Genomic DNA, 24,860 nt, shown 5'->3' with positions numbered 1-24,860 from the left:
AACCCAGGAGTAAAGCTGAAATTCCTCAGTGTTTCATCCATCACTTTCCCAAGAAAATCCAACCACCATTCGCTCACAGAAACACCACCCATTTGGAGCACTTGAAAATGACAGCTTACTCCTGGAACTCTCCGTTTAAGGAGACAGGATTTTAAATTAATTTTCCCTTTGAAATTCCAGCCTACACTGTTATCTGAGGAGCTTAAGGAAATTAGTCACACTACTTCCACTAACCTTCCAGAGAAGCTGGCTTCTTTAGCCTCCTGCAACCTCCCTGACTCGGTATGTTAGTGGCTTGATAGGGTTTTAGCTTACCTGGAGGACTGAGGAATTTCTTGCTATGGTACGTGAGCCCACACTGTATTTCATGCTTTCTGCCAAGATAGAAAACCTCAGTGATCTCTAAACTGACACCACTACCACATGATTCCTGCCATGGAAAAATGTCCAACTCCGACTGATGGCCCAGAGTGCGTGCAATGGGGGTGTATTGTCCAAGCAGAGGTGGGTGGGAAATGCCGTGACTGCATATGGCATAATGCCACAGGGACTGCTGCGGGCTTCCCAAAGTGATACTTGCTAGGCCTGTTGAAAAGGTGCAGGGTGTGTTTCCTGCTGCCACTGGCTGGAGGTGGTGGTGATCATCCTTCGTCCCCATCCTGTCCCTTTGGGCTGCCCAGCATTGCCATCTGTGCTAGAAAATGTCCCCCTCTTCCCAATCCCAACCCCAACCCCACAGACTGTCCCCAGAGAGCATTAGCAGCTGCATTGTGGCTCTCTTCTGCATTGGTGCACACAGGGAATCCTTGTGCCTTCGGACATGGGCATCTCTGAGACAGCTCATGCCACCCTTGGCCCCAGAGGAGCAACCTTTCTTTGTGAGCGGTTCCATTAAAAAGAATAGGGCTGCTCCTGGAGTACAGAACTCCTCAGCCTACTTAAAGTGGCACAACCTGGCCCACAACTTGCCCCTCAGTAATGGATGAGGTGACAGGAATGATGCCTGTGCTGCATTTTTCTGCAGAGATCTGCTTGGTAGCAAACTGGAGAGGATTATGAAATTTCACATATACTGCAAAACGACATCCCAGTCTGACATTTTGCTCAATTCGGTGCAATCCCTGTGACCCCTCCCCCCAGTATCCCCGGTTTCTGGGGGTTTTGCTTAGAGAGGGTCAGACTATGAACCGCCAATGAGCTGTTATTTGCAAAGGTAGTTCCCACTGACCACTCCTGTGAATAACTGCTCACCAGTGAAGCGTGGAGGTCACAGTCTGGCCTGGAGAAATCGGGTTTTGACAAATATTGGACTTAGGCCAAAAAATTGTTTTGTTTTATCATGAAACCTCAGCAAACAGTAATGTCCCTGATTTCACTTGGGCTGTGAAATGTTTTACACTGTTCTGGCACTTTCACCATGCTCTGGTCTGCCCCTGACTGCTACGTTGCATTGACCTGGCGCTTATGTCCTAGGCTAGGTAGAGGCACGTACAAGCATAGAACATTTCCTGCAAACCTATGCAAAAAAAAAAAAAAAAAAAGGTGCATGCACCAGCTGCTTGGCATGTTTGATCTGGTGGGGTTCATGCAAGAGTATGTGCAGATATGACTAGAGACCTGGCACAAGCAGAGTTCAGGCCAGGCCCAGTTCTACTGATAATTTTTTTAAATGCTTGATTTTTTTTGCTTTCTTTGCCTTTTCAGCTTTTAACCCTTTCAGAGTCATTTAATGTTTGCACATTTTGAAATTCAGATTTGACAGATCCTTGCTTGCTGGATTTTGACATGGGCACACAGTGCAAGGAGTATCAGGTTATGTGGTTCTTTGACTACAAAAACAAGATCTGCACCCAGATTTGGTATGGTGGGTGCGGCGGTAATGCCAATAGATTTGAGACAGAAGCTGATTGCATTAGCAGATGCTTGAAGCCATGTAAGTACCACACGGGGTTAACCATTTTTGCTCTTTTATAGTATTGTCAAATAAAATTTTAGATCGGCAAGAAATTTTGGTTTAGAAACAAAACCCCAAACACTTTTTCCCCCTACAGCAGCTGAGAAAGTCATGCAGCAACCACCCCTTGAGAAAAGATTATTGCCAGGTAAAAGCACAAATGCAGCAGATCCTGCATTTAATCTCACTGCTCTGGCCACTTCTGTTGCAAGCTTTGCCACTGTGGGACTAGGGCAAATGTAACCAGAAAGTGTTTTTTTCACTTGTCCACTTGACCAGCTGAGAGGATCTCATCATGTGCTTTGCATGGACACGCTTTCGGCATGCCTCATGTTGCATCCAGAAACGCAGTGTTGGCATGAGTTAATTACGAGTAGTTACAGCAAAATGGGGTCGTTTATTTCATGATAAGTATATAGTCACTGAATTGGAGAGCATTGCAATCACAAGGAAACTCGTGTTAGCACTGTTGTGTTGTCCCCTGGTAACTGTGTCCCTAACTAATGTCATCACTCTGTGGTACGCGTTTGCTTTTATGCAAATAGTTACTCCTGGGGGAATTCTGTGCCAAAAAAGTCAAAAATTCTGCACCAAAAAATCCAAAATTCTGTCAAAAATGGAAAATTCTGCATATTTTATTTGTCAAAATAATGCCTTATAATCACACCAGTTTCACTTATTTTGGTAATTTATTTAAACGACCATACAGAAAAAAAATCGTGATAACTGTTCAGGATTTCCTAAACACATGAAAGTTAAGTTACAAATACTTGGTAAATAATACCCTGCAATCCAGTTATAATCCAGGATTTTCATTTGAATTACATTACTTGTGTTCGGTGTTCTGTAAAGTAGACTGTAACGTTATATGGTCCAGACTTTCATACATGAAAGTTATACAGTTTTGTTAATAATTGTCCTGTATTTTTTTTTAAATGGATAAGTAAAATAGACCCTGAGCCGTAATCTAACCCCATTGTGCCTCTATGGCACAGGTAAAACGGGAGAAAGCACATAGACCTTCCTAGCTGATGATTCCGTTACTGTCATTTACAATAAGCCTCCTTTGCACCACTCTGGCAAGGTAAAGGAGCCTCAGTTGACTAAGAACAGGAACAATTCACTAACAGTGGGAACATTAGCAGCCTGCCTGCTTAGTTGTTACGGTCTGTTCTGCCTCAGGGACAGAGCCTGCTTCACACCGCCCTAGGCCTCCAAGCCTGGGATGCAGCGAGGGAGAGCGAAAGAGACAGAGTCTCTCTCTCCAGGGACTCAGGCACAGTCGCTCAGCATCCCTCCTCCCCTGCATGGTAATCTGCTCTCTGCTATCGGCTGTTCCCAACAGACTTGTCCAGGCTGCCAGGAAAGGGGCCTGTGTTCCCCACAGATTTCTTGGCTCCCCCATTTTTCTGTGGAGGGGCCAAGAAATCTGCAAAATGTATGAATTCTCTGCCCCCCAAAGGGAGCAGAATTCTCCCAGGAGTAAAGTAACGTGGATCTGTACACTTTTCTTTAACTGAAATACTTAATATTCCTCATTGCTTGAGTCTTGAGTCCAGATGTTCCCCTTATGTGGAAAAACCTGCAAGAAATGGGAGGGGGACCCACACTAGAAAACTGCGATGTTCTTCTTAAGCAATTTCCTCTGCTCTACTGTGGGGGTTTGCAGCTTTGTAGACTGGACAGAGGGTGTAGCCTATATTGCATGGGATCTTGAAGATCAATGCACAACAGATTTCCTCCTCCATAGCGATGGTCATAGGACAAAAACCTGAATAGAACAGAGTCCTGCCAGCACTGATGGAGCCCTGTCTCCAGCCCACTCTCTGAGAGGGGAGACAAACCCAGGAAGGAAGCTAACGCCAAGGAACCACAGCAATGAAGGGCTCAAAGGGACCTTGGGAGGTCATCTAATCCAATTGCTAGAGGCAACATGCAATGTGGCCAATAGAGCCATCTGGGAAATGGGATTTTTCTTCAAATGATGGTCGCTGTGTGTGAAATATACATAGGGACCGCACACCTCGAAGAACCTCCAGTTACAGATAAGTAACCTCCCCTTTCAGTAATGCAAAAATGTTGAGTTTTTGAACAAAAAATCATCCCAAATCAGGATGAATTTTGTAGGGGAAAATTTCAATTCTGCAGAAACTGAATTGTCCACCAGCAAATCATTCTGCTGGAAAATTCCTGACTACCTCTAGAGACCAACTGCCATGATTTAAATGTAAGTGTCATGTTATTAGATGCGTTCCTGAATACTGCAGCTTCTGCAATTACAAGATTACTTGGGAATCTTGGCTTTCATATTTCCTTTTTAAAAAGAAAGTTTCTAGCCCTCATGGTGGCAGAGAAATACTTCAAAATGTGATCCAAGTGCATGATAAAGACTCAAAACACAAAAAACAAATAAAAAGAATGCCCACATTTATTTATTTAGTTTTAAATCTTACAGTGTTTCAGCCAATCCCATTGGGGGTGAGGGCTGGTCATGAGTTTTGACCACTTGAGATCACAGTCTGTAAGTACCCACAGGGGGAACAGAAATTTGATAATGACTCTTCAGTCTAGCAGACAAAGGTATGAGCCAAGATGCCGGGGCTGGAAGGTGGAGTTAGACAATTCAGGCTAGAAATAAGTTTAACCATGAACGTCGTTAACCACTGGAACAACTAACCAAGGGCTGTGGTGGATTCTGTATCACTTACCGTTTTTAAATCAAGACTGGTTGTATTTAGGAAAGATCTACTCTAGCTGAAACAGGAATTAATTCAGGCAAGTTCTGTGGCCTGTGTTGCATAGGAGGTCAGACCTGAGGATCACAGTCGTCCCTTCTGGCCTTGGAATCGATGAACATGAACTCCTATGTGGATTTCCTAGTGGAAATACACCAGAGGAGCATGCCAAAGAGAACTGCAGAAATGTCTAGATTGACAGTTTGTTGCGCCAAATGGATTATCGAGTCCTTTATATTAGAAATAGGTTGTGTCCCGTCACTAACTCTCTAAACTCTGGAGAGAAACAATGATCTGCGGACTATGGTTTGAGAACGCCGAGCCAAAGGGAGCATATTGCTAGTGTGGAAGCATTTTCTGGCTTCGATTCAGCTAGGCACGTCAGCACATCCTTAACTCCATTCCTGTTCAGCAAAGCATTTAAACTCATTCTTAACTTTAAGAAAGTACTGAAATCCCATTGACTTAAAGTTAAGTATGTGCTTAAGGACTTTGTTGAATAGAGAGGCCTTGCTGAATCAGGGCCTGAATAAATAGATTTGCCAAATGAGATCTTTTTCTATGTTATATTGGTTATGCATTGATTGGGTTTCTGATGTCCCTTGGTGATGTTTCTAGTGAATTTTGTTTCTTAGGCTAAAGTAACATTTCAAATACATAAAAGGTTGTTACCAGGAGGAGGAAAAAAATTGTTCTCCTTAACTTCTGAGGATAGGACAAGAAGCAATGGGCTCAAATTGCAGCAAGGGAGGTTTAGGTTGGACTTTAGGAAAAACTTCCCAACTATCAGGGTGGTTAAGCACTGGAATAAATTGCCTAGGGAGGTTGTGGAACCTCCATCATTGGGGATTTTTAAGAGCAGGTTGGACAAACACGTGTCAGGGAAGGTCTAGATAATACTTAGTCCTGCCTTGAGTGCAGGAGACTGGACTCAATGACCTCTCAAAGTCCCTTCCAGTCCTACAATTCTATGATTCCTAAACTTGGCATTATTACTCTGCAGACAGTCCACAGCAGCTTGACAAGAAAAGCAATGAAGAGGCCCCCTTTATGGCAGACAGACATTTATCTCCACAGTTCTCCAGGAGAATTCTTCTTTTTATTTGCAAGTTTTAGTTAGACTCTCTTCCCTCTGCAAACTTCAGCCTGAATCTTTGATTGAAAAAAAGAGATGGGTCTGAGATACCAAAGTCAGCACCAAATTTCAGACACTGATATTTGGAGCGGGGAAGGAGAGGGGTTGGATCATGGATTTTGGTGCAAAGAGATGAAGAACAGCTGCAAAACTGGGATATACGTGAGATTCCAAACCCAGCCAAACTTTAGGATTTTTTGGATATAGAGCTCTGCTTCAGGACCATCTCCATATGTTTTAAGTATGAAAGGTCTAAACAAATCTAAACAGCAGCAGTCCAAGCCTAGCATTCCAGTCATACATTTCTGTGTGAGACGGGATCAATTAAAGCCATGACTCACGGTGGCCACCTCCTCTTTTTCAATTATGTGCTATATGGCCACAGTTTAAAGCCCATTTCAGTTAATTAGGAGGTCTGAACAAAATTCAGAACATAACACTGTGACCAGACCCAGCTTGTCTGGGTAATTTTTTGTCTACTGCAAGCATTAGACACAAATCTTCCTCTTAGCATATGCGCAACTTGTCTCAGGTAGCATGTGACCAGGATTCATCACTGAATTTGATCCACTGGTTGGATCATTAGCTTGCCTGGCCCAGACCTGGTGCGACATGAATGTTGATCCGTGCCACCCCCAGGCACCAGTTAGATGCACTGAAACTAGTTAGAGTCCTGGTGCCTAAACTACTCATAAGAATTCGGTCAACTGTTTGAATGATTTACTCATTAATAGCACAGTTTTCCCACACTTGAAATTCACATGGTGGACATATGAGAAATCAGAGTGAGTCAAAAGAAGCACTCCTTACTCAAGCAGAACTCCCGTTGACCACAGTGGGAGTTGAGATTACTCAGTGGCTCAGACGAGTGCTTAGCATACTGCACAATTGAGCCTGTAGACACCCTGACATAAGAAAAATTCAAAGTTTAGCCACAGGGGAAGATCCTGAAGGGAATGTGGTGCATGAGGCTGGCGAATGGAGTTTGAAAAAGGGTCAGAATATAGCTGACGTTACTTACAGAACACCTTTTATCCAGGAACATCAGTGTACTTTACTAAGGTGAGTGGTAGCCTTATTTTAGCAAGAGAGTAAATTACTTGCCCAAGATTACATCAAGTCAGATTAAACTAAAGTCCTCTGGTTCTCAGTCCCCTGGACTAACAGATAGTTGGCACAGACTCCCTGTAAAACAACTGCTCTTAAAATATTCACAGAAGATATTAGCTATGGTTAGGAAAATTGAGAAAGAATGCAGAATGAATGGCAAGAGCTGCTGTGAAACAGACAAAAGAAAGAAAGGCTAACAAGATCGTAGGAGGCACACGGAGACTTGTGTAAATAAGAAGCTAATTAGCCACAGAAAGTAGAAAACAACAAAGGAAAAATATCCTGGAGAATGCAAAACTATCACGCAAAGGACAAAAGCTGGAACAGAGGAAAGGATATCAATTGTGTAAGCAACATAGATGAAGCCCAAATAACGGCACAAAAACAAGATCTTCACATCCTCTGCTGAAGCACCAAGGGCTTAACTTCAGTCGTGTGCGTTAGTGCTTTCCTGGACAGGGAAGCTTTGCTGAATCAAGGCCTCAAGTAGAGTAAAAGCTTTGTTATCACAGAATCATAGAATCTCAGGGCTGGAAGGGACCTCAGGAGGTCATCTAGTCCAACCCCCTGCTCAAAGCAGGACCAATTCCCAACTAAATCAGCCCAGCCAGGGCTTTGTCAAGCCGGGCCTTAAAAACCTCTAAGGAAGGAAATTTCACCACTTCCCTAGGTAACCGATTCCAGTGCTTCACCACACTCCTAGTGAAATAGTGTTTCCTAATATCCAAACTAGACCTCCCCCACTGCAACTTAAGACCTTTGCTCCTTGTTCTGTCATCTGCCACCATTGAGAACAGTCTATATCCACCCTCTTTGGAACTCCCTTTCAGGTAGTTGAAAGCAGCTATCAAATCTCCCCTCATTCTTCTCTTCTGCAGACTAAACAATCCCAGTTCCCTCAGCCTCTCCTCATAAGTCATGTGCTCCAGCCCCCTAATCATTTTTGTTGCCCTCTGCTGGACTCTTTCCAATTTATCCAGCATGTTGAGAGAATTGGGGGTGCTGGTAAGTAAAAAATTCCAGTCAACTAAGAGGGAAGGAGTTTGGGTATGAGAGAGGCCTCAGGACTGGGGGTTGGGACATGGCAGGGGGTGTGGGGTGCCTGATCCAGGCACCGTCCCCACAGATCCCATTGGCCTTGGGGTGGGGTAGGGGCAACACTCAGAGCTGCCTACCCACTCTTCTGCCTAGGAGCAGCTGGGATGTGTTGCCACTTGCAGGGAACTGTCCAAGGTGAGCACTGTCCAGATCCAGCACCTCGGACCCCCTCCCGCACCCAAACTCCCAGGGCCCATGTCCTGCATCCCCTCCCGCACTCCAAACCCCTCGTGTCCATTCCTCTGCCTAGAAGCAGCAGGGACATGTCACCACTTTTGGGGAGCCAAGTGGAGCCAGGGAGGGAGCCTGCTGGTCCCACACCAACCAGACTATAAACTGGATGTTCTATGAAAATCAGAAATGCTGGTTTATAGAGCTTTCTGGTTGGTAAAGTGCCAGATAACACAGCTTTTACTCTCGGTTTAACTCTTCAGTGTTCTCTAAAAGTCAATGGGAGGTTGGCTCGACCTAGAGTCTCTCAAGAACTGAAGGTTATAATCCATTGCCTGGAGATGGAGCCAGGAAAATGCATGAAAGAAATTAAAAGATTTAACTAGTACTGAAAACAGAGCAAAGGGAAGACAGGGTCAGCACCTCTGCAAATTACTGCACAGTCCAGAACCTGACACATGACCAGATAATATCACTTATTAGCAACGAAAATGCTGTGTATTGTGGAAAGCTAATCAGAGAAGGAGGTTTAAAAATGCTCCTAGAGGACTATGGCAAGGACTGGATTGATAAGAAAGTATCACTTTAGAGCAGAGGTGCCATTGTGTAACAGTCAAAGTCAATTTAGCCTGATAGGAAAACTGGAGAGACACTGTTTTGCTATCTGCTATAGCCAAATCTTTGGGAATATCACTCTGAGTCAGAATTAAAGCACAGAGTACTGTAAATCATTCACGGTGCATAATTTAGCATTCTGGACTAGCTCTGAGCAGGATTTCCTTGCATGTATTGTTCATGAACAGATCACTGCAAAAGTTCAATATTCACGCTCCAAGATATGTTGGTTAGTTGTGCATTGGTTGGATAAGTCACATGGTTCCCACTAGACACCACTCTCCAGCCACCCAGCTGTGAAGCCAGTGCAGAAAGAAGGGCGGCAATACTGCCTCCCCCTGCTCACAATAGCCAGATTTCACGGGGAAGAAGAGATTTCATGGTCCGTGATGCATTTTTCACGGTCGTGTATTTGGTAGGGCCCTAATTACAGTAAATCATTGAAATAAGCAAACACCTAAATGGCTCCCTGAATCTCTGGATTAGGAGACAGTGCTATAAACATCCATTAGACTAGAGCCCTGCACAGATACAATTTTATTCCTGCGGATGCAGATATCAGCAGATAGAAATCAGTATCTGCAGAACTGCAGAGCTATCCCGGGAACCACAGCGGCGAAAGGAGCAGAACGTGGGGTGGGCAACAGGACCACCGGCAGCTGTCCCTGGTTGTGCTCTTGTGTTCAAACAGCACACACGCCCCCAGACAGGAGATGCAGACAGCTGCATGGAAGGCCTGGGGTGGTACAGCCCTGCCGGACCACAGTTCTGCGGCCGGTACTGGTACAGCCATGCTGGAGGAGCTGTTGGGACAGGGTGCTGGCTCCTGGGAACGGCGGCCCCACGTTCTGCTCCTTTCACTGCTGTGGTTCCTGGAGAGCCCTGCAGTTCCGTGGATACCAATTTCTGTCCGTGGGTATCAAGTTGTATCCGCGCAGGGCACTACATTAGACACTCCCATAAATACTAAGGGCCCAGGGACTGCAAAGATATATGATGAAGCATATGCAAGGAATGCTACATCTTCTAACTTCTAGGTTTGCATCTGAGTCTGGGCTGAGTGTAATGATTGCCCCCAAATGGCCTTTCTGAGAGAGCCACTAAAATAACGTGGAATCGATGAACAACGATCAACTACCCAAGATGAAAAGATAGAGGCTAACTATGAAGACTAACACACAGTATATCCCTCCAACTGACACTGAAATGAAAACTCCCTCACTATGAAAGAAGAAACAAAGAAGCAAGTCAAACTGGGGGGCAGGAATATCTCAGTTGGTTGAGCATTAGCCTGCTAAATCCAGGGTTGTGAGCTCAGTTCTTGAGGGGGCCATTTAAGGAACTGGAGTGTTTAAAAAAAAAACTGTTTGGGGATTGGTCCTGCTTCAAGCAGGGGGTTGAACTAGATGACCTCCTGAGGTGCCTTCCAACCCTGATATTCTATGGTCAGGAACTAATTTAACAAGCAGAGAGGATGGTTGCTTTGGATCTGGGCTTACTAATAAGGCTCTGTAACACATAAAGAAGAGGTAAGAAAGTGAGCACAAAAATATTACCTACATGATGCTTTCAAAAAGCAGGTAGCTCCAGAGAGTTTTAACGAAAGGCACTAGAAGAAGAAACCTCTTCTCCGACCACTGAGGTTGTGTCTGTGTACAAAGTGCTACATCAAAAAGAACAAGTGGGCCCCATCAACAATATACAAAAGGACTCATTTCTAGCACCTGTACCCATTAAGGCTCTGATCTTCCAGGGTGATGTGTGTCCACATGGCATCTGATTGAAACCAGAGTTCCTTTGACAATCAGTCCCTTCCTTCTTTCCAAAACTCTTAAGATTCTCCTGTATTTTTTGGTCCATGTAATAACCACAAGCTGTTGTTATTCTACATTATCAACATACAGAGTTTCATAAATCTTCAGCTACGGTACAGAAGAAACAATCCTGAAGTTGAATTTGAAATTTGTTGTGTACAAAGTAAAACAGTAGTTGACTTTTACAGTGTATCAACTGATCTAGAATATTCGCTGACTCACTGTTAGTCTTAAAAAGGAGGAGAGGGTGCAACCTAACTATGTAGACTCTATGCTGCAGAAAACTACCTACCTACACATACCATGACCAGACAGCTTTTCACCAGCTGGATTCCATAACGGAGCACCAGAATTTGGAGTAGATTGATTTTTGTGTGTGTAAGTGCTGGCTTTTATACTTGACTTTGGTTGATTCTAAGGAAGGGCAGAAGGGAGTACAGCAAAATAGAGACCATGGATTTCAGGAAGGCAGATTTTGGTAAGCTCAGAGAGCTGATATGTAAGGTCCCATGGGAATCAAGACTGAGGAGAAAGACAACTGAGGAGAGTTGGCAGTTCTTCAAAGGGCCACTTATTAGGGCCCAAAGCAAGCTATTCGATGGGTCGGAGACGACATGCTGGCAACGACCCCATTGGCTTACCCAGCAGTCATTGATGACCTACAAAATACAAGGAGTTCATCTTCAAACCTGGGCCACTTAGGTTCAGCTTCCAAGGCTGATATAGGCCCCTCACCAGGAATGCAGGGGGCAAGATTAGAAAGGCAAAGACAAATGAGCTCCAATAGCTAGGGATAAAGGGACCAGAAGACCTTTTTTCCATCCATTAGAGCAAGAGGAGACCAAGACGGGTATCGGCCCACTGCTGTCAGTGAGGAGGGAAAACAGTAACCGGAAACTTGGCATGGCAGCGATGCTTATGACTTCTTTGTTTCGGTCTTCACTGAGAAGTCTTGAAGCATGTCTACTAGTGAATGCTTATGGGAGGGGTCGGTTTCTGAAGATAATAAAAAAGAGCAAGTAAACATCACTTAGACCAGTTAGATGCCTGCGTCACCAGTGCTGATGAATCCTCCTCTATCCGAGGGAGTTACTGGGGGTCTCTGAGCCCTGTAGCTATTCTCTTTGGAAGTCATGGGCGACAGGAGAGATCTCCGGCAGCTGGAACAGGGCCCCTCTCGTGCCATCTATACAAGGGACCTAAACAACCCAAGGAAACTACAGACCAGTTAGTTTACTTCTGTGCCCGGACAGATAATTGGAGCAGTAACTTAAGCATATCTGCAAACACGTGGCAGGTTGGGTAAGGTGACTAGGACATTAGCCAGCTGGATTTTGTAAGACACATCGTGTCAACAATCTGATCGCTTTCTTTGATAGGATACACGATCTTGTGGATAAGGGGAAGCGGTTGGATGTGGTATCCTGACTTTCGTGGCCTTTGATATGGTTCGCATGTTCCTTATCATAACTAGGGCAATACATTTTAGATGGGGCTTACTTAAGCGTGGGTGCATAACTGGCTGGATAACTGTCTCAGAGGTGTTATTAATGCGCTCCCCTCTGCTGGAAAGTATCAACACAGTGCGAGTTTGACCCCCGGGCTTTCTTGTTCTTTGTTTTTTTTCTTTTTTTCTTCACACTTCAATGTTGGCATAGGAACGTCACTTATTAAGTGTTGCAGCGCTACCAACTGGGAGGGACAACTGCTTTGGAAGCCAGGGTCAAAATTCAATGCTCTAGACAAATTGGAGAAATGGCTTGCGTAACCGGCTGAGTTCATAGACAAATTGCAAAGTGCTCACTTAGGAAGGACATCAGTTTCCACTTACGATGGAAGGACGCCTGTCAGGGCAGGCGTTGGCAGACGAGATCTCGGGGTCATAGTGGCCCAGTAATATTGGAGTCAAACAGTGTGATCCTGTGTGCCAAAAAAGCAAACGTGCTTCTGGGATGCCTTACAGGTGTGTTGTAAACAGACACCAGAATCCATTCTTCCGCTTACTTCTGCACTGGTTTCGGCCTCAGCTGGAGTCTGCTGTCCGTTCTGGCGGCCACGCACTTTCAAGACAGATGTGGGAGATGGAGAGGCATTAAGAATGATTACCTGGCTTGAGAACCTGACCTCTGGGAAGGCTGAAAATTGGGTTTTATTTAGTTTGGCAAGAGACGACTGAGAGGGGACATGTAGCAGTTTCCGCTATCTAATAAGGGCTGTCATCAGGAGGAGGCTGAGAAATTGTTCACCTTAGCCTCTAAATGATTTAGAACAAGGAGCACTGGGCTTAACTGACGCCGGAGAATTTGGTTGGCCTTAGGACAAAAGTTCCTAACTGTCAGGGTGGTTGGACACTGGAATAAATTGCCTAGGGAGGTTGTGGAATCTCCATCTCTGGAGATATTTAAGAGTAGGTTAGATAAATGTCTATCAGGGATAGTCTAGACAGTATTTGGTCCTGCCATGAGGGCAGGGGCCCGGACTCAATGAGCTCTTGAGGTCCCTTCAAGTCCTAGAGTCTTTGAATCTATGAATCTATGATTGGAATGCAAAAAGTAGTGAGTTGGAGTGTTGATTTTTAAGACAACACCCTCCTCTCCCAAAGGCCTGGAAAAGCTTTTGGCTGCAGAAGTCCATCAACAAAGCTGAATTGAAAGATCTGTATTGATTGCAGACTTCTAGGGCACAATGGATAGAAATGGCAAGCACTAGAAGAGTATTTTTAAAACTTTCTCCTATCTCAGCATTGCAGTTCCTAGTGTCAGTGGATTATACATGACAATAAACTATTAGCCATAGAGAACTGTTAACCAGAGCAGCCAACAAATTTCCAATGTGATTCCGACAGGGAGGATGGACAGTTTGCGGTTGAACCGATTGACACATTGGAATTTCTTTTAGCAAAGATATGCTCAGATATGTGATCATAAAACAGAGAGACTCTTAATATAGGTTAAAGCATCATGGTAGGGAACCCCCCCACAGATACACACAGTTCAAATGAAGAGCAGATTTGATTTTATATATGCTAGATTCTGAGTCAGAAGTATAATTGCGTGAAGTACACAACTGCGTACATGGGGGTGTGTGTGTGTGTGTGATGACAATGTGATAAATTGCATGGGTTTGTGATAAAGATACTTACATGTATCGCACGCTTATGACTGCATCTCCAGGCCCTTAATCGATCTCCTGGGATTTATTCTAACATTCCAACCCCCTGAGAAGCTTCCAGGACCTACCAGTATAATTTATTTCCATCAGCTTGCCACTGGAATCTTTTCTCTGGAGTTCTTTGCCAGACCTGTTTTCTAATCAGAGTTTCAGTAGCATAGTTCAAGGTCATTCCCCAAAACAGAGCTTAGGGACTATTAAGTCTTGTTCTTTAGGATCTGCCTAAGCTTAAGAAACGAGCTTGCAAATGTCCGTTCATTCCTCCAGTCTGCTAGGTTGGGACCCTGGTGCCGTCAAGGGCTCCAAGCCTGGAAACAGCCAAACAAACTGACCCCCCAAAACATCAACAACAAAATAGGCAGGGAGGCTCTCTCGTTATTTAAAAAGAACTGGAAGAGAAACTATACTAAGCCCCAACACAGGGGTTCTCAAACTGGGGGTCGGGACCCCTCAGGGGGTCATGTGGTTATTACATGGGGGGTCGCGAGCTGTCAGCCTCCACCCCAAACCCCACTTTGCCTCCAGCATTTATAATGGTGTTAAATATATTTAAAAGTGTTTTTAATTTATAAGGGTTGTTGCACTCAGAGGCTTGCTGTGTGAAACGGGTCACCAGTACAAAAGTCTGAGAACCACTGCCCTAGCAGATTTCTCTCATTTTAAATGAGAAAAAGTCCTTTATCCTCAATGCTGATGTAGAATTGCTTTATAGCAAACTGAGGTCTGATCCCACAATCATATATTCCCATGATTAGTTCTTACTTGGCCAGCTAGGCCTGTTAAGCTCAGTGGGATGTTTTGTGGGAAGGAGGATTACTCTTTGGGCCTTCTGTGCTTCGTTAACATTAACTAAAATTTGTAATCAGGGTGAGGATCGCCGAAAACATTGCAGGTGTAATGTGTATAGGCCAAGATTTCTGAAAGTGACTAGTCAGTTGAATAGCTCAAGTTTTCAATGTCCAACTTACCACACCTTCTGAAGGGCCTGATATTAAGGGGTCTCAAGCTGGGAACCCCAGTGCTGAGTTACCTCAAATCCTTAGTCACTTTTGAAAATCCTGTTTATACGTTGAACTCCACTTTACAGAAGCCTAGGCTACATTTCATACTGGAAAGGAAGGCAAAGGCTTTTAAATTAAAAAAAAAAATGTACTCTTGATCTGATGCAAAATCAAGCATGTAAAAAGTAGTTATTTCTGCTTTCACATCCTGTGAACATCTTGCAAAACTGAATACAAATATTGCCTGCCCTGAAAGGCATTTATTAGCTTTAGCCTGCTTTCCCCCTTACAGCTGTTTATGAACTACATAAACACATGATGAATTTGTTACCCATGTTCCCAAGTGATGAGGAAATATTGCAACAATTAGAACATCAGCCTTCCTCGTCGCCCCAACTAATTGATTTTATTTTCTGTTTTTTTGTGTGCTGCATGTGATTTTTAATCCTGTGGCAGGCTGGAAAAGGTCAGTCTGAAACAAAAAGAACAAACAACTGGAAGTATTGAGGAAGATGCTTGGGTCCCACTTATCTGTGCATGGCACAGGACCCCAGAGGAGTGTCAAAGACAGTTATTTGCCAATTTTAAACTTCACCCCTTAATCTAGAGGCCAACTAGACCCACAGATTAGGGCATCTTCAGGACTGCTCTAACTTGCTTTCCTTGGTGATGGCTTCCAAGTGGCTGCTATGCCAGACCGAGATTACCAGGGCATAATGCACAACTCCTGCCCCCTAATTCACCTCCTTGCACCAGAGCCTGCACAATGGGAGTGCCTCAAGCCAGCTTTGTGTCCCTCTTCTTTGTAGTACAAAGAGCCTGAGCAGAGGACCAGGATCTCCCCCATTGCTGACAAATAACCGGAAGAGAAACTATTCTTTAATAAATAGAAAAATAAATGACCAAGGATCAGATTTTTGAAGGTATTTAGGTGCCTAACTCTGAGTGATTTCAATGGGAGTTGTAATATAAATCCACTTTTATGACGACCATTGACTCTGATACTGTAAAGGTCAGGGTCCCATAGAGTTCTGTCCCTATCGATAGAGTGTAGCTGCTACGTGACTTTGATTAGGTACAGATAAAAATAATCAGCTATTGCACTCACTACTCCATGGGCTGTATTTAGATGTATTAGCCTTCGTTTTGCACTTGGATCAGTGCAGGAACTTCAGGGCCAAGTCTCCTCATTAGATTCTGCCTGCCTCACCACTGCCATTTAAGGCATGGATTTTGTCTTGCCTGTGGCTGATAGTGAACGGCTCAGAAATAGGCAGTGCTTTTTACACGGCAGGCTATTGAAAATAAATAGTGTTCTGCTAAACAGATAAATGGTGTTTCTATTAAAGGCTGTGGTTTTATAATCCCGATTCCATGCCTGGGCTGTCTTGGTGGTGAATCTATCCGGCTAATATATCATTTCTTGCTAGGGTGGGGAGCGCTGTCTGGTATGTGCTTCTATGCTGTAACCTCAACAAAGAGATTTGTATCTGTATACTAGGGCCGCCCAGAGGATTCAGGAGGCCTGGGGTCTTCAATGGCGGGTTCTGGAATGGAAGGACCCCCGCCGCCAAAGACCCGGAGCAGAAGAAGCTCCAGGGGCCTGGGTCCCAGGAGAGTTTTCCAGAGCCCCCGGAGCGAGTGAAGGACCCCACTCCAGGGGCCCTGAAAAACTCTCGTGGGGGCCCCTGCAGGGCCCAGGGCAAATTACCCCACTTGCCCCCCCACCCCCGCAGGCAGCCCTGCTGTATACTGACAAAAAGTGGACCTTTATACTCCAGGTAGGGCAGCGCACACTGTAGCCAGCAATGACTCTGATGCCAGTCCTAAGTATATTTTGTAGAGGACCCCAGTGAAGGATCAGGGCATCTCATTGAGCTAAAGCTGCAAACTCTTTCTGCTTCCCTCGCCAACCCCCCTGGGGTCCCTCCGCCCTATTATACATCCCCTGCACCAGGACGGTGTATCGAGTCCACTCTGTGACACCTGGCTCTGAGTCACTAAGGACTGTGCTGTGACTAGAAGGTAAATGGAAAGGCTTGCTAACATCCCATCAGGTCCCATGGAGAACCATGTGCATAAGTGATTTTTTTGGTTCAGTTACAGAACTGAAGAAAAAAAATGGTTCGGCGCAACCCAAAATAAACCTTTTTCAATTTTTTGAGTGAAACAAAAAAGTTGAAGCAAAAGTGTTTTGGGTCAAATGAACTATTTTGTTACTTTTCAAAGGTTTGGGGGTTTTTTAACTTTTTTTTTTTAAATGGTGTGAAATTCCAGACTGAAAACTCAGAATGTTTTTGGTTCGGAAATGCCCAAACAAATCATTTTGACATTTCCATATTTTTTCTTTGCTTGACCAAAACAACTTGCCACAGTTTGCCTGAGCCTGCAAATTATTGTGGCCAATGCAAATCTGCTTTTTTCAGCAAAAAAAAATTATTTGCACATAAAATTTTGCCCTGTGGTCGTCCTGTGGAGCAGCCCTCTCATCTAGGGTAAATCATGGGGCTGATTTACATGGGTTGCACCTATTTACACCACCTGGAGATCAGAGGACCCGACTGTGCTTAAATTGCAAATATGTGGGGAGAAATAGCTCAGTGGCTTGAACATTGGCCTACTAAACCATGATTGTGAGTTCAGTCCTTGAGGGGGCCATTTAGGGATCGGGGCAAAAATCTGTCTGGGAATTGGTCCCGCTTTGAGCAGGGGTTGGACTAGATGACCTCCTGAGGTCCCTTCCAATCCTGATATTCTATGATTCACTAAAAAAATCCAGAGACTCTTGTTTGTGTGCAGATAGCACATCTCTGGAAATGGCTCCATGAGGAAAAGCATCTTGACCCTGACATACCATGTGCAGATATTTAGGTCCGACTGGTTTCAGTGGACCGGGCTGACCCAATATCAGGTACATTCAATAATAAGTTAACTAAATATAAGAAGTTATATTCAGCCTACACTGTCTAAGAACAATGTCCCTAAGTGAAAGTAGAGGGATTATGTCCCAAATTACCTCAGTTCAGATGGCCTCTGTAGCATTCACAGATTTCGTACATATGAGAAGATGGTATTTTAAGGCAGAAATGGGGTAGTGCAGGTGGCGAGCGCCACAGACTGCTGTAAGCCCTTCTCACCAAAGGATTTCCCCTGTGTTTGCTTGGGAAAGATAATTCAGCAGCCAGTGACAGCAAGCCAATATGGCACATGATGAGGGCTGAGAGCTGACTTCTAACCAGGAGGCGTCATCTTTAATCATGGCACCATCTGACATCGGGAAGGCTTCCAAGTAGTGAATGCATGGTGGAGTTCTGACCTTTGACTGAGCTATGCTGGACATCAGTGAGACAGGGGCTAGACCCCAATCTCCAACAGTTTACAAAATATGCCCCTGTTACTGTGAGAAAGCGACATAGCTATATGGAGCTATTTAAGGTGATGTAAATGTTTCCAGATCAGTTTCTCTATCACACGTACAATATGGATACTATAACAAAATCAGGGCCAGAAATATAGTCACCTAATTTTGAAATTTGCTATCCGTCATGTCACACCCTTGCCAAACCCAGACACAGCTAATGCTAAGGAACAACCCTTTCAATTGCCCTCTGCCCACACACACAATCACAAGTGTCCACATCTAGTGGACTCATTTGCGACATTCTCGGTGAGAGCCCGCTCTGTGCAGCCAGAACAGTTTGGTGCCAGGAAAACTGGAAGGGAAAAATATAAATGTAAACTTGTCAGTAGGAGAGAAAATACTGTCCTTTGGGAACAGACTAGAGAGGTCAGTGTGCAGAATTTGCTTACAGCCATTGGAGAGGATCCAGCACCACTCCACCGTTGCTCTGTCCCTCGTCACTAGATGTGAGTTTGTTCCCAATGTAGGACTGAGGAATGAGACTTTTTCACTCCCACACCTGAGCAGCTCTCGCTACACAGACTAGCCTGCGCAGGCCTGAATTCAACCTGGCCTGGATTTTAAAAAGGATTGGAAGTGGGCTTTTCGGTCAGCATTGTTTGTAGTCAATGTCCAGCTTCCCTCTTCCTCAGGCGCGTGAGAGTGGGAGCAGATAGGGCATATACAGCTGCTTGAGTTTCCAGTCCCCTCTGGCACCACTGGGTCACGTACACTGATGCTAGTGCAGCCTGTTGCAATTCCACAGCCAATTCCACTGACTGGCACAGATGGGAACACAGACAAAGCCCTGCCCTCTCCTCATCCTCATTCTTGGGGATACTTGGAAGAAGCAGGGACTATGTTCCCATCAAGATTGTGGCCAGCCCCTGAGTAGTGCAACATGGGGGAAGGGGAAGTGCTCCCACACAAGGGCTGGCCAGATCATGTTCTTCAGAGCTTCAAGCGATCACTTGCAGAGGCCAGGAATGAATTTTGTCCTCCCTGGAAAACATTGCATAGTTGCAGGGCTGGTGCAAGGAAGTTTCGTGCCCTAGGCGAAACTTCCACTTTGTGCCCACCCCGCCCTGAGATGCCTCCCCCGTGGCAGCTCTCCCCCATCCTGAGGTCCCCCCCAGTATAGCTCCCCGCCCGGGGAGCCGTGTGGCACCTCCCCACCCCAGCTAACCTCTGCTCTGCCACCTCCTTGAGGATGCCACCCCCGCTCTAATTCTCCTCGCAGGCTTGCGGTGCCAAACAGCTCATTGGAGCTGCAAGCCTGGGAGGTGGGAGAAGTGGAGCAGTGACTGCGAGCTCAGGGAGGAACGCTGTAAAAAAAAAATTGGGGGCACCACTTTTTGGCACCCCCAAATCTTGATGCCCTAGGCAATCACCTAGTTTGCCTTAATGGTAGCACTGGCCCTGCATAGTTGGCTAGGTAATTGTGGGTGGGTGATGGCAGTTCTGCCTTTATCTGATGCAACAGCTGCTACTGGCAGGACTCTGGAATGATGGACCAATAATCTGAACCGGTCATTTGTATGTTGTAATAAGGAGATTGTCTCTCTAATCCTGCATGCCACATGTACCCAACAATCCATCTGTCTCAGTCTTCCAAGCATGCACTTTTTGAGAGGACATGTCTGTCTTTGTGTCAAATGGTATCTCTGAAACCATGGAAGTGCAGGAGTCTGTCTGGAAACGTGGTGGTGGTGGTTGCATTTATCAGTTGCTAAGTCTCTCTCTTTCTCTGTTTATTTGTAGTCGCAGATATCTGTAGGTTGCAAAAAGAAGAAGGAACCTGCAGGAATTTCACGCTCAAATGGTACTATGACTCACAGACCAAGAGCTGTGCAAGATTCTGGTATGGTGGCTGCGGTGGAAATGAAAACAAATTTAACACACAGAAAGAATGTGAAAAAGTTTGCATTCCTGGTAAGTGGAGTCCTTTCTGCCATTACGCATCTCCATTTGGCTACAATAGCTAGAGATGCAGTGGAAGTGTTGGCAGTTAATCATCGCTTAAGACCATGGAGCCATCTCATCAGCTAGTGTAAATTGGTGTAACTCCATTGACCTCAATAGAGCTGTTCTGATTTACACCAGTTGTGGGTCAGGTCCATAATAGTTATGGCATCAGGAAATTTTCACCTCTGATATGATACCAAAACACTGGCTTCTGATTACAGAATGCTCCAAAACCTGTATCACGTGGACATTCCAGAAACTGACTGTAAAGGAGCTCAGATACCAATTCTGACAGTGACTACAATCCCTTTTTCCATACAAGACCTGAGCTAAACCCCATTCAAGTCAGTGGGAGTCTTTCCATTGACTTCAGTGTGCTATGGATTAGGGCACAGATGTACTGAATTATCCTTCCTGAAGCCGGTCTTCCAAGAAGGGTCTTGCTCCCGCCCACTGGTTGCTGTGGGCCAAAATTTCGAGTGTAGCTTAGTGGAAGGACTTGCTGCATATGGGGAAGACACTAGACCCCAGCCCATTAGCATTCATCCCAGTTGGGGTCTTGCTGTGATCACCTACCTTCCTATAGATTAAATTTGTGTACAAGAGATCTGTGGTCAAGGGAGGACAGCAGAGAGCTGGCAGGACAAAAAGCACCCTATATTGTGTGCTATAGCGTAGCTCTTTAATTTAGGACATGAGAGTACACAAAAAAGGCATCAGTCATACCCAGACCTGGGATGACAGCTCATCCTTGATGTGTTCCACACTTCGATAGCCACAGGCATATCTCTGGGGCATGGCCAGAAATATCAGGACATCTTCTGGTTACAGTAGTCAGTCAACCCTTGTATAAACGGCCTCAGGAGAGGTCACTTGGGTGATGACCTTGAGGAACAGCATATTTAAGGCTGTGTTGTGTTCCTTGCATGTGCCCCTAGTAAAGATCAGCACTTCTAGTTTCCACTCTGATCCAGGATTTGCATGTGCTTCAGGAACAATTTCCCCCAGGGTGTTGTCCCCTGCTCTGCTGGGAAATAACTCTGCAAGGTGCAGCGCACCACCCCTTGCATGACCAGGCTGCTCCACTAGCCAATGTGCTCAGGGTAGGGTCAGGGCTCCATGGATGCCTACTCACTCCCCATCCACCTGCCTCTGAGGGCAACATCTGCCCCGGCCTGCTCCTGAGCTGCTGTCGGCATAGCCTGAACACAGGCTGTAAAAAAGGGGTTTTCAGTGCCTAAATGTTGCCTTGTTTGGGGCTGTACGCGCAGGGTCTCCTGGCCACCCAATAATGTTGTTTTTTCTCTCCATTCAAATTTCAGCTCACGTTAATCCTGGGGTTGTCACGACAATAGAAACCTAAAGACAGCAGAATATCAACACATACCTCTCAGAGAACCAGGAGTCAGCCAATGCCAACTTACCCCTTTAGAAGCTAAGGGTATAGACTACCTTGCACTGTACTATTTCATGCTTTAAATTCCAAGCAAACCTTGAAGAGAGTGTTTTGCTGCATGACCTATCAATATGGTGCTAAACTGTTTGTGGACTGAGTACTACATGTGTCCGGGTTATAGTGTATGCCTTCAACATTATGTAATAGTTATCCACTGCAGATTATTTTGTTTGAACATGTCTACAAACTACCATTTCCTTCAGATTCTGGCATTATGCCTGTTTATGGCAATGTAAAGTCTAGAAAATAAGGACAAAATAATTTCACTGCAACTGTTATGTACTTGCTTGTATCATTTTCATAACTGAGCATAACTTTAGATGGAAAGCCTATGTGTAAAGGAGTCATTAATTCTGATAAACAGGCAGTTCAGTTTTTCATTCTGTTTTTACTCTTGCTGGATTCGACTTCAAACTGATTCTTCTATATGCATTTGTGACATATGTGATCAATCAAACCAGAAAAGGAAAAAAAAGCAAGATTTCTGAATACAGATGCACTGCTGTGACCAACTCCTCAGTTAAAGAATTTTTAAGTCGTGATGTAGAATGTTTTTGGCATTCCTCTAATGTTGTGTGTTGTATCTTTTTTGTTTGTTTGCAGGGCTGGGGATTTTTTTTTTAATTGTGGTTTTTGTTTTTAGGAAGTCTATACAAAAGAACTTTTAAATAAAGTCTACTGGAGATTTTGAATCTCTCGTGGTTTTGTGCCATCTTTTACAATCGTGGATGGTTTCTTAACTTCAGTGGAACTACTCCCGTGACCAACATTGGCACATAAAGTCAGAGTCAGAGTTTGAGGCCAGAAGGAACCACCAGATTATCCAGTCTGACCTCCTGTATAGCACATGCATAGGTCTTTGCAGGATCAGAGCCTCAATCACTGATCAAAATAAAAAAACAAGGAACTTAACGTGGATTTTAGAGACCGAACAATACAAATACTTAGCTCTTCTGAAGCAATTCTCACCCATAAACCTCAAAGCACTTGACCAAGGAAGTTGATATCATTATCCTCATTGTACAGATGGAGAAACTGAGGCATAGTGGGACAAGTAACTTGCCCAAGCTTACCTAGTAAGTCAGTGACAGCACTGGGAATAGAACCCTGCTCTGCTGAGCTGCTGTCTAATGGCATAACCATTGGACCATGCTGCTTTGTAAAAGATCATAAAATACTGATTTCTTGTGTGGTTCAGTAGCCAAGACCCTGGCTTGAGGTTTGAGGTGGCACCCACTAAAGCCAGTGACTACACTCCCATTGACTTCAATGGGTGAAGGCTCACACGCTTAGGAAGCTTCTAGGGTAAAAAATACAGCTGGCCCATGCTCGCAGGCAAGCTAGGAACAGTGACCTTGATTTCAGTGAGCAGCCTCCAGGTGTGTAAATGCAACTTTGCACACACCTCTGCCCTTACTTTTTATGCATTGTCACCTGCCTGTCAATCCCAGGATTGGTGCAGAGTTGCAACACCCCCTTCCCAATGGGTAACGGGAGCGTACCTCCTGCACTGTCCCTTTGGGAGTTGTCAGCTGCTCACTGCTCCAGATCGGCCAGTTCTGGAGGACAGTGTGCGATGTACCAGGACTTGCCACCTCACCTTCTGTGGTGTGATTTGCATGTCTGGGTTTGTCATGGTACAATCCCCACTCTGAACCTTAGCGTCCAAGAGATGGGGTACCAGCATGTATTCCTCTAAGCTTAATCCCCAGTTTAGAACCTGTAGCGCTGTCACCAACCAGCAATTCCAGTGCCTCGTACACTCTGGTCCCCCCAGAACCTTGCCTGGGGACCCCCAAGACCCAGACCCTCTGGATCTTAACACAAGGAAAGAAAACCCTTTCCCCCACTGTTGCCTCTCCCAGGCTTCCCCTCCCTGGGTAACCCTGGAAGATCACTGTGATTCAAACTCCTTGAATCTTAAACAGAGAGGAAAAGTTTCTGTGTGTGCTGTTAGTTTTTGTTGTTGGTTCTCTCTGGGGGCTCAGAGGGACCAGACGTGCCACGCAGGTTTAATTCTCCCAATAATGCCTGATGCAGGTTCTCATAGATTCCAAATAGTGAGTACTAGGTAGATAAGGCGTATTAATGCTTATGGTTTGGTTTTCTTTATTTGCCAATGTGCATTTGGCTGGAAAGAGTTTAATTGTGTATTTGGCTGGGAGGAGTTCAAATTTGTATTTTTTGCTGAAAGGATTTTTAATTTGGTACTTGTATACTTAGCTGGGAGGGTATTCCGCAGTGTCCCTATAGCGAAAAAACCCCTGCTCTATTCCATTTTAATTTCAAGATAATTTTTACTGTTTTTCTCTCTTAATTAAGTTTGCTTGTTAAGAACCTATTTGTTTTTTGTTTTTTTTTATTCATGTGAGACCCAGGGGACAGGTCTGGATTCACAGGGGAATTGGTGGGAGAAGAGGGAAGGGGGATAAAGAGAGAGGCTAATTTTCTCGTGTCAGGATGCTCTCGCAGGAGAGTCCTGGGAGGGAGAGAGAAGGAGGGGGGGAAGCGTGCATATTTTCCTCTCTGTTTAAGATCAAGGAGTCCCTCAGGCACCATTAATCGAGGGCATCATTGCTCACGCACCGGTCTAAGCCCCCCTAGCGGCCACCGGGCGAGAGCTCCAGAGCTAACGCGCATGACCAAGCTCGCGCACGGAATCGGGTGGGTTCATCTTACACTTGTGGCTCGTATATGAAGCGGAGAGGTGGCCGGTCTTCGAGGAGGCACTCAGGGCAAGGTCACGTTGGTGTAGAGAGGACCTTAGAGGAGCGCGCACGCGCAGCTATGGGAATATTGCTGGTGGGTAGACACGCTGTTAACCAGGGTTTCTAAAACTGGGGATTACCAGCTTAGAGGGGAGCTACATGCCCTAGGCGGTGTAACAACTGGAACAACTGTAAGTAGTAACCCGAGTATTAGCTTGAACAGTTAAGAGGTTTCAGAGTGGGGGATTGCTACACTTGCCATGGTAGCGAGATAACCCAGATTTCAATATGGGCAAAACTTCACCAGCCTCAGCCAATGTAACTAGAGAAGGTGAGGTGGCAGAGGGTCCTGGTACAAGGGTTTTTCTTTCACCATTTCTAGGGTTTTCTTTCGCATTCATCTGAGCTCTCAGTTTCAGACTGGTCCTGATTTCTATGAGCAGTGAACAGTACTAGACGAACTCCCCTAAGGAGAGAACACCAGTGCACGATGAACGGATACCAGACATCAACACTCTCCATCGATG

General features: G+C 45.1%; 1 protein-coding gene across 7 annotated transcripts in view; it reads left to right on the top strand.

Annotated features, from left to right (window-relative positions):
- The window catches only part of COL6A3 (collagen type VI alpha 3 chain), a 116,280-nt gene extending 93,963 nt beyond the window's left edge, over positions 1-22,317 (top strand). For 5 of the 7 annotated variants that reach the window (XM_075069879.1, XM_075069880.1, XM_032800048.2 and 2 more), the window contains 4 exons: positions 1,754-1,933; positions 2,052-2,102; positions 19,966-20,136; positions 21,492-22,317. In XM_075069879.1, coding sequence (XP_074925980.1) covers positions 1,754-1,933; positions 2,052-2,102; positions 19,966-20,136; positions 21,492-21,532 — 443 coding nt within the window. In that variant the 3' untranslated portion in view covers positions 21,533-22,317. The remainder of the gene's footprint in view (positions 1-1,753; positions 1,934-2,051; positions 2,103-19,965; positions 20,137-21,491) is intronic. The other 2 variants (XM_032800054.2, XM_032800055.2) reach the window with 2 other exon arrangements.
- Positions 22,318-24,860: the final 2,543 nt, after the last annotated feature.

Source organism: Chelonoidis abingdonii, chromosome 10 (assembly GCF_003597395.2).
Source record: "Chelonoidis abingdonii isolate Lonesome George chromosome 10, CheloAbing_2.0, whole genome shotgun sequence".
Classification (NCBI taxonomy): domain Eukaryota; kingdom Metazoa; phylum Chordata; order Testudines; family Testudinidae; genus Chelonoidis; species Chelonoidis abingdonii.
Note: the sequence above shows the minus strand (reverse complement) of the source record. Positions and strands in the feature narration are given on the sequence as shown.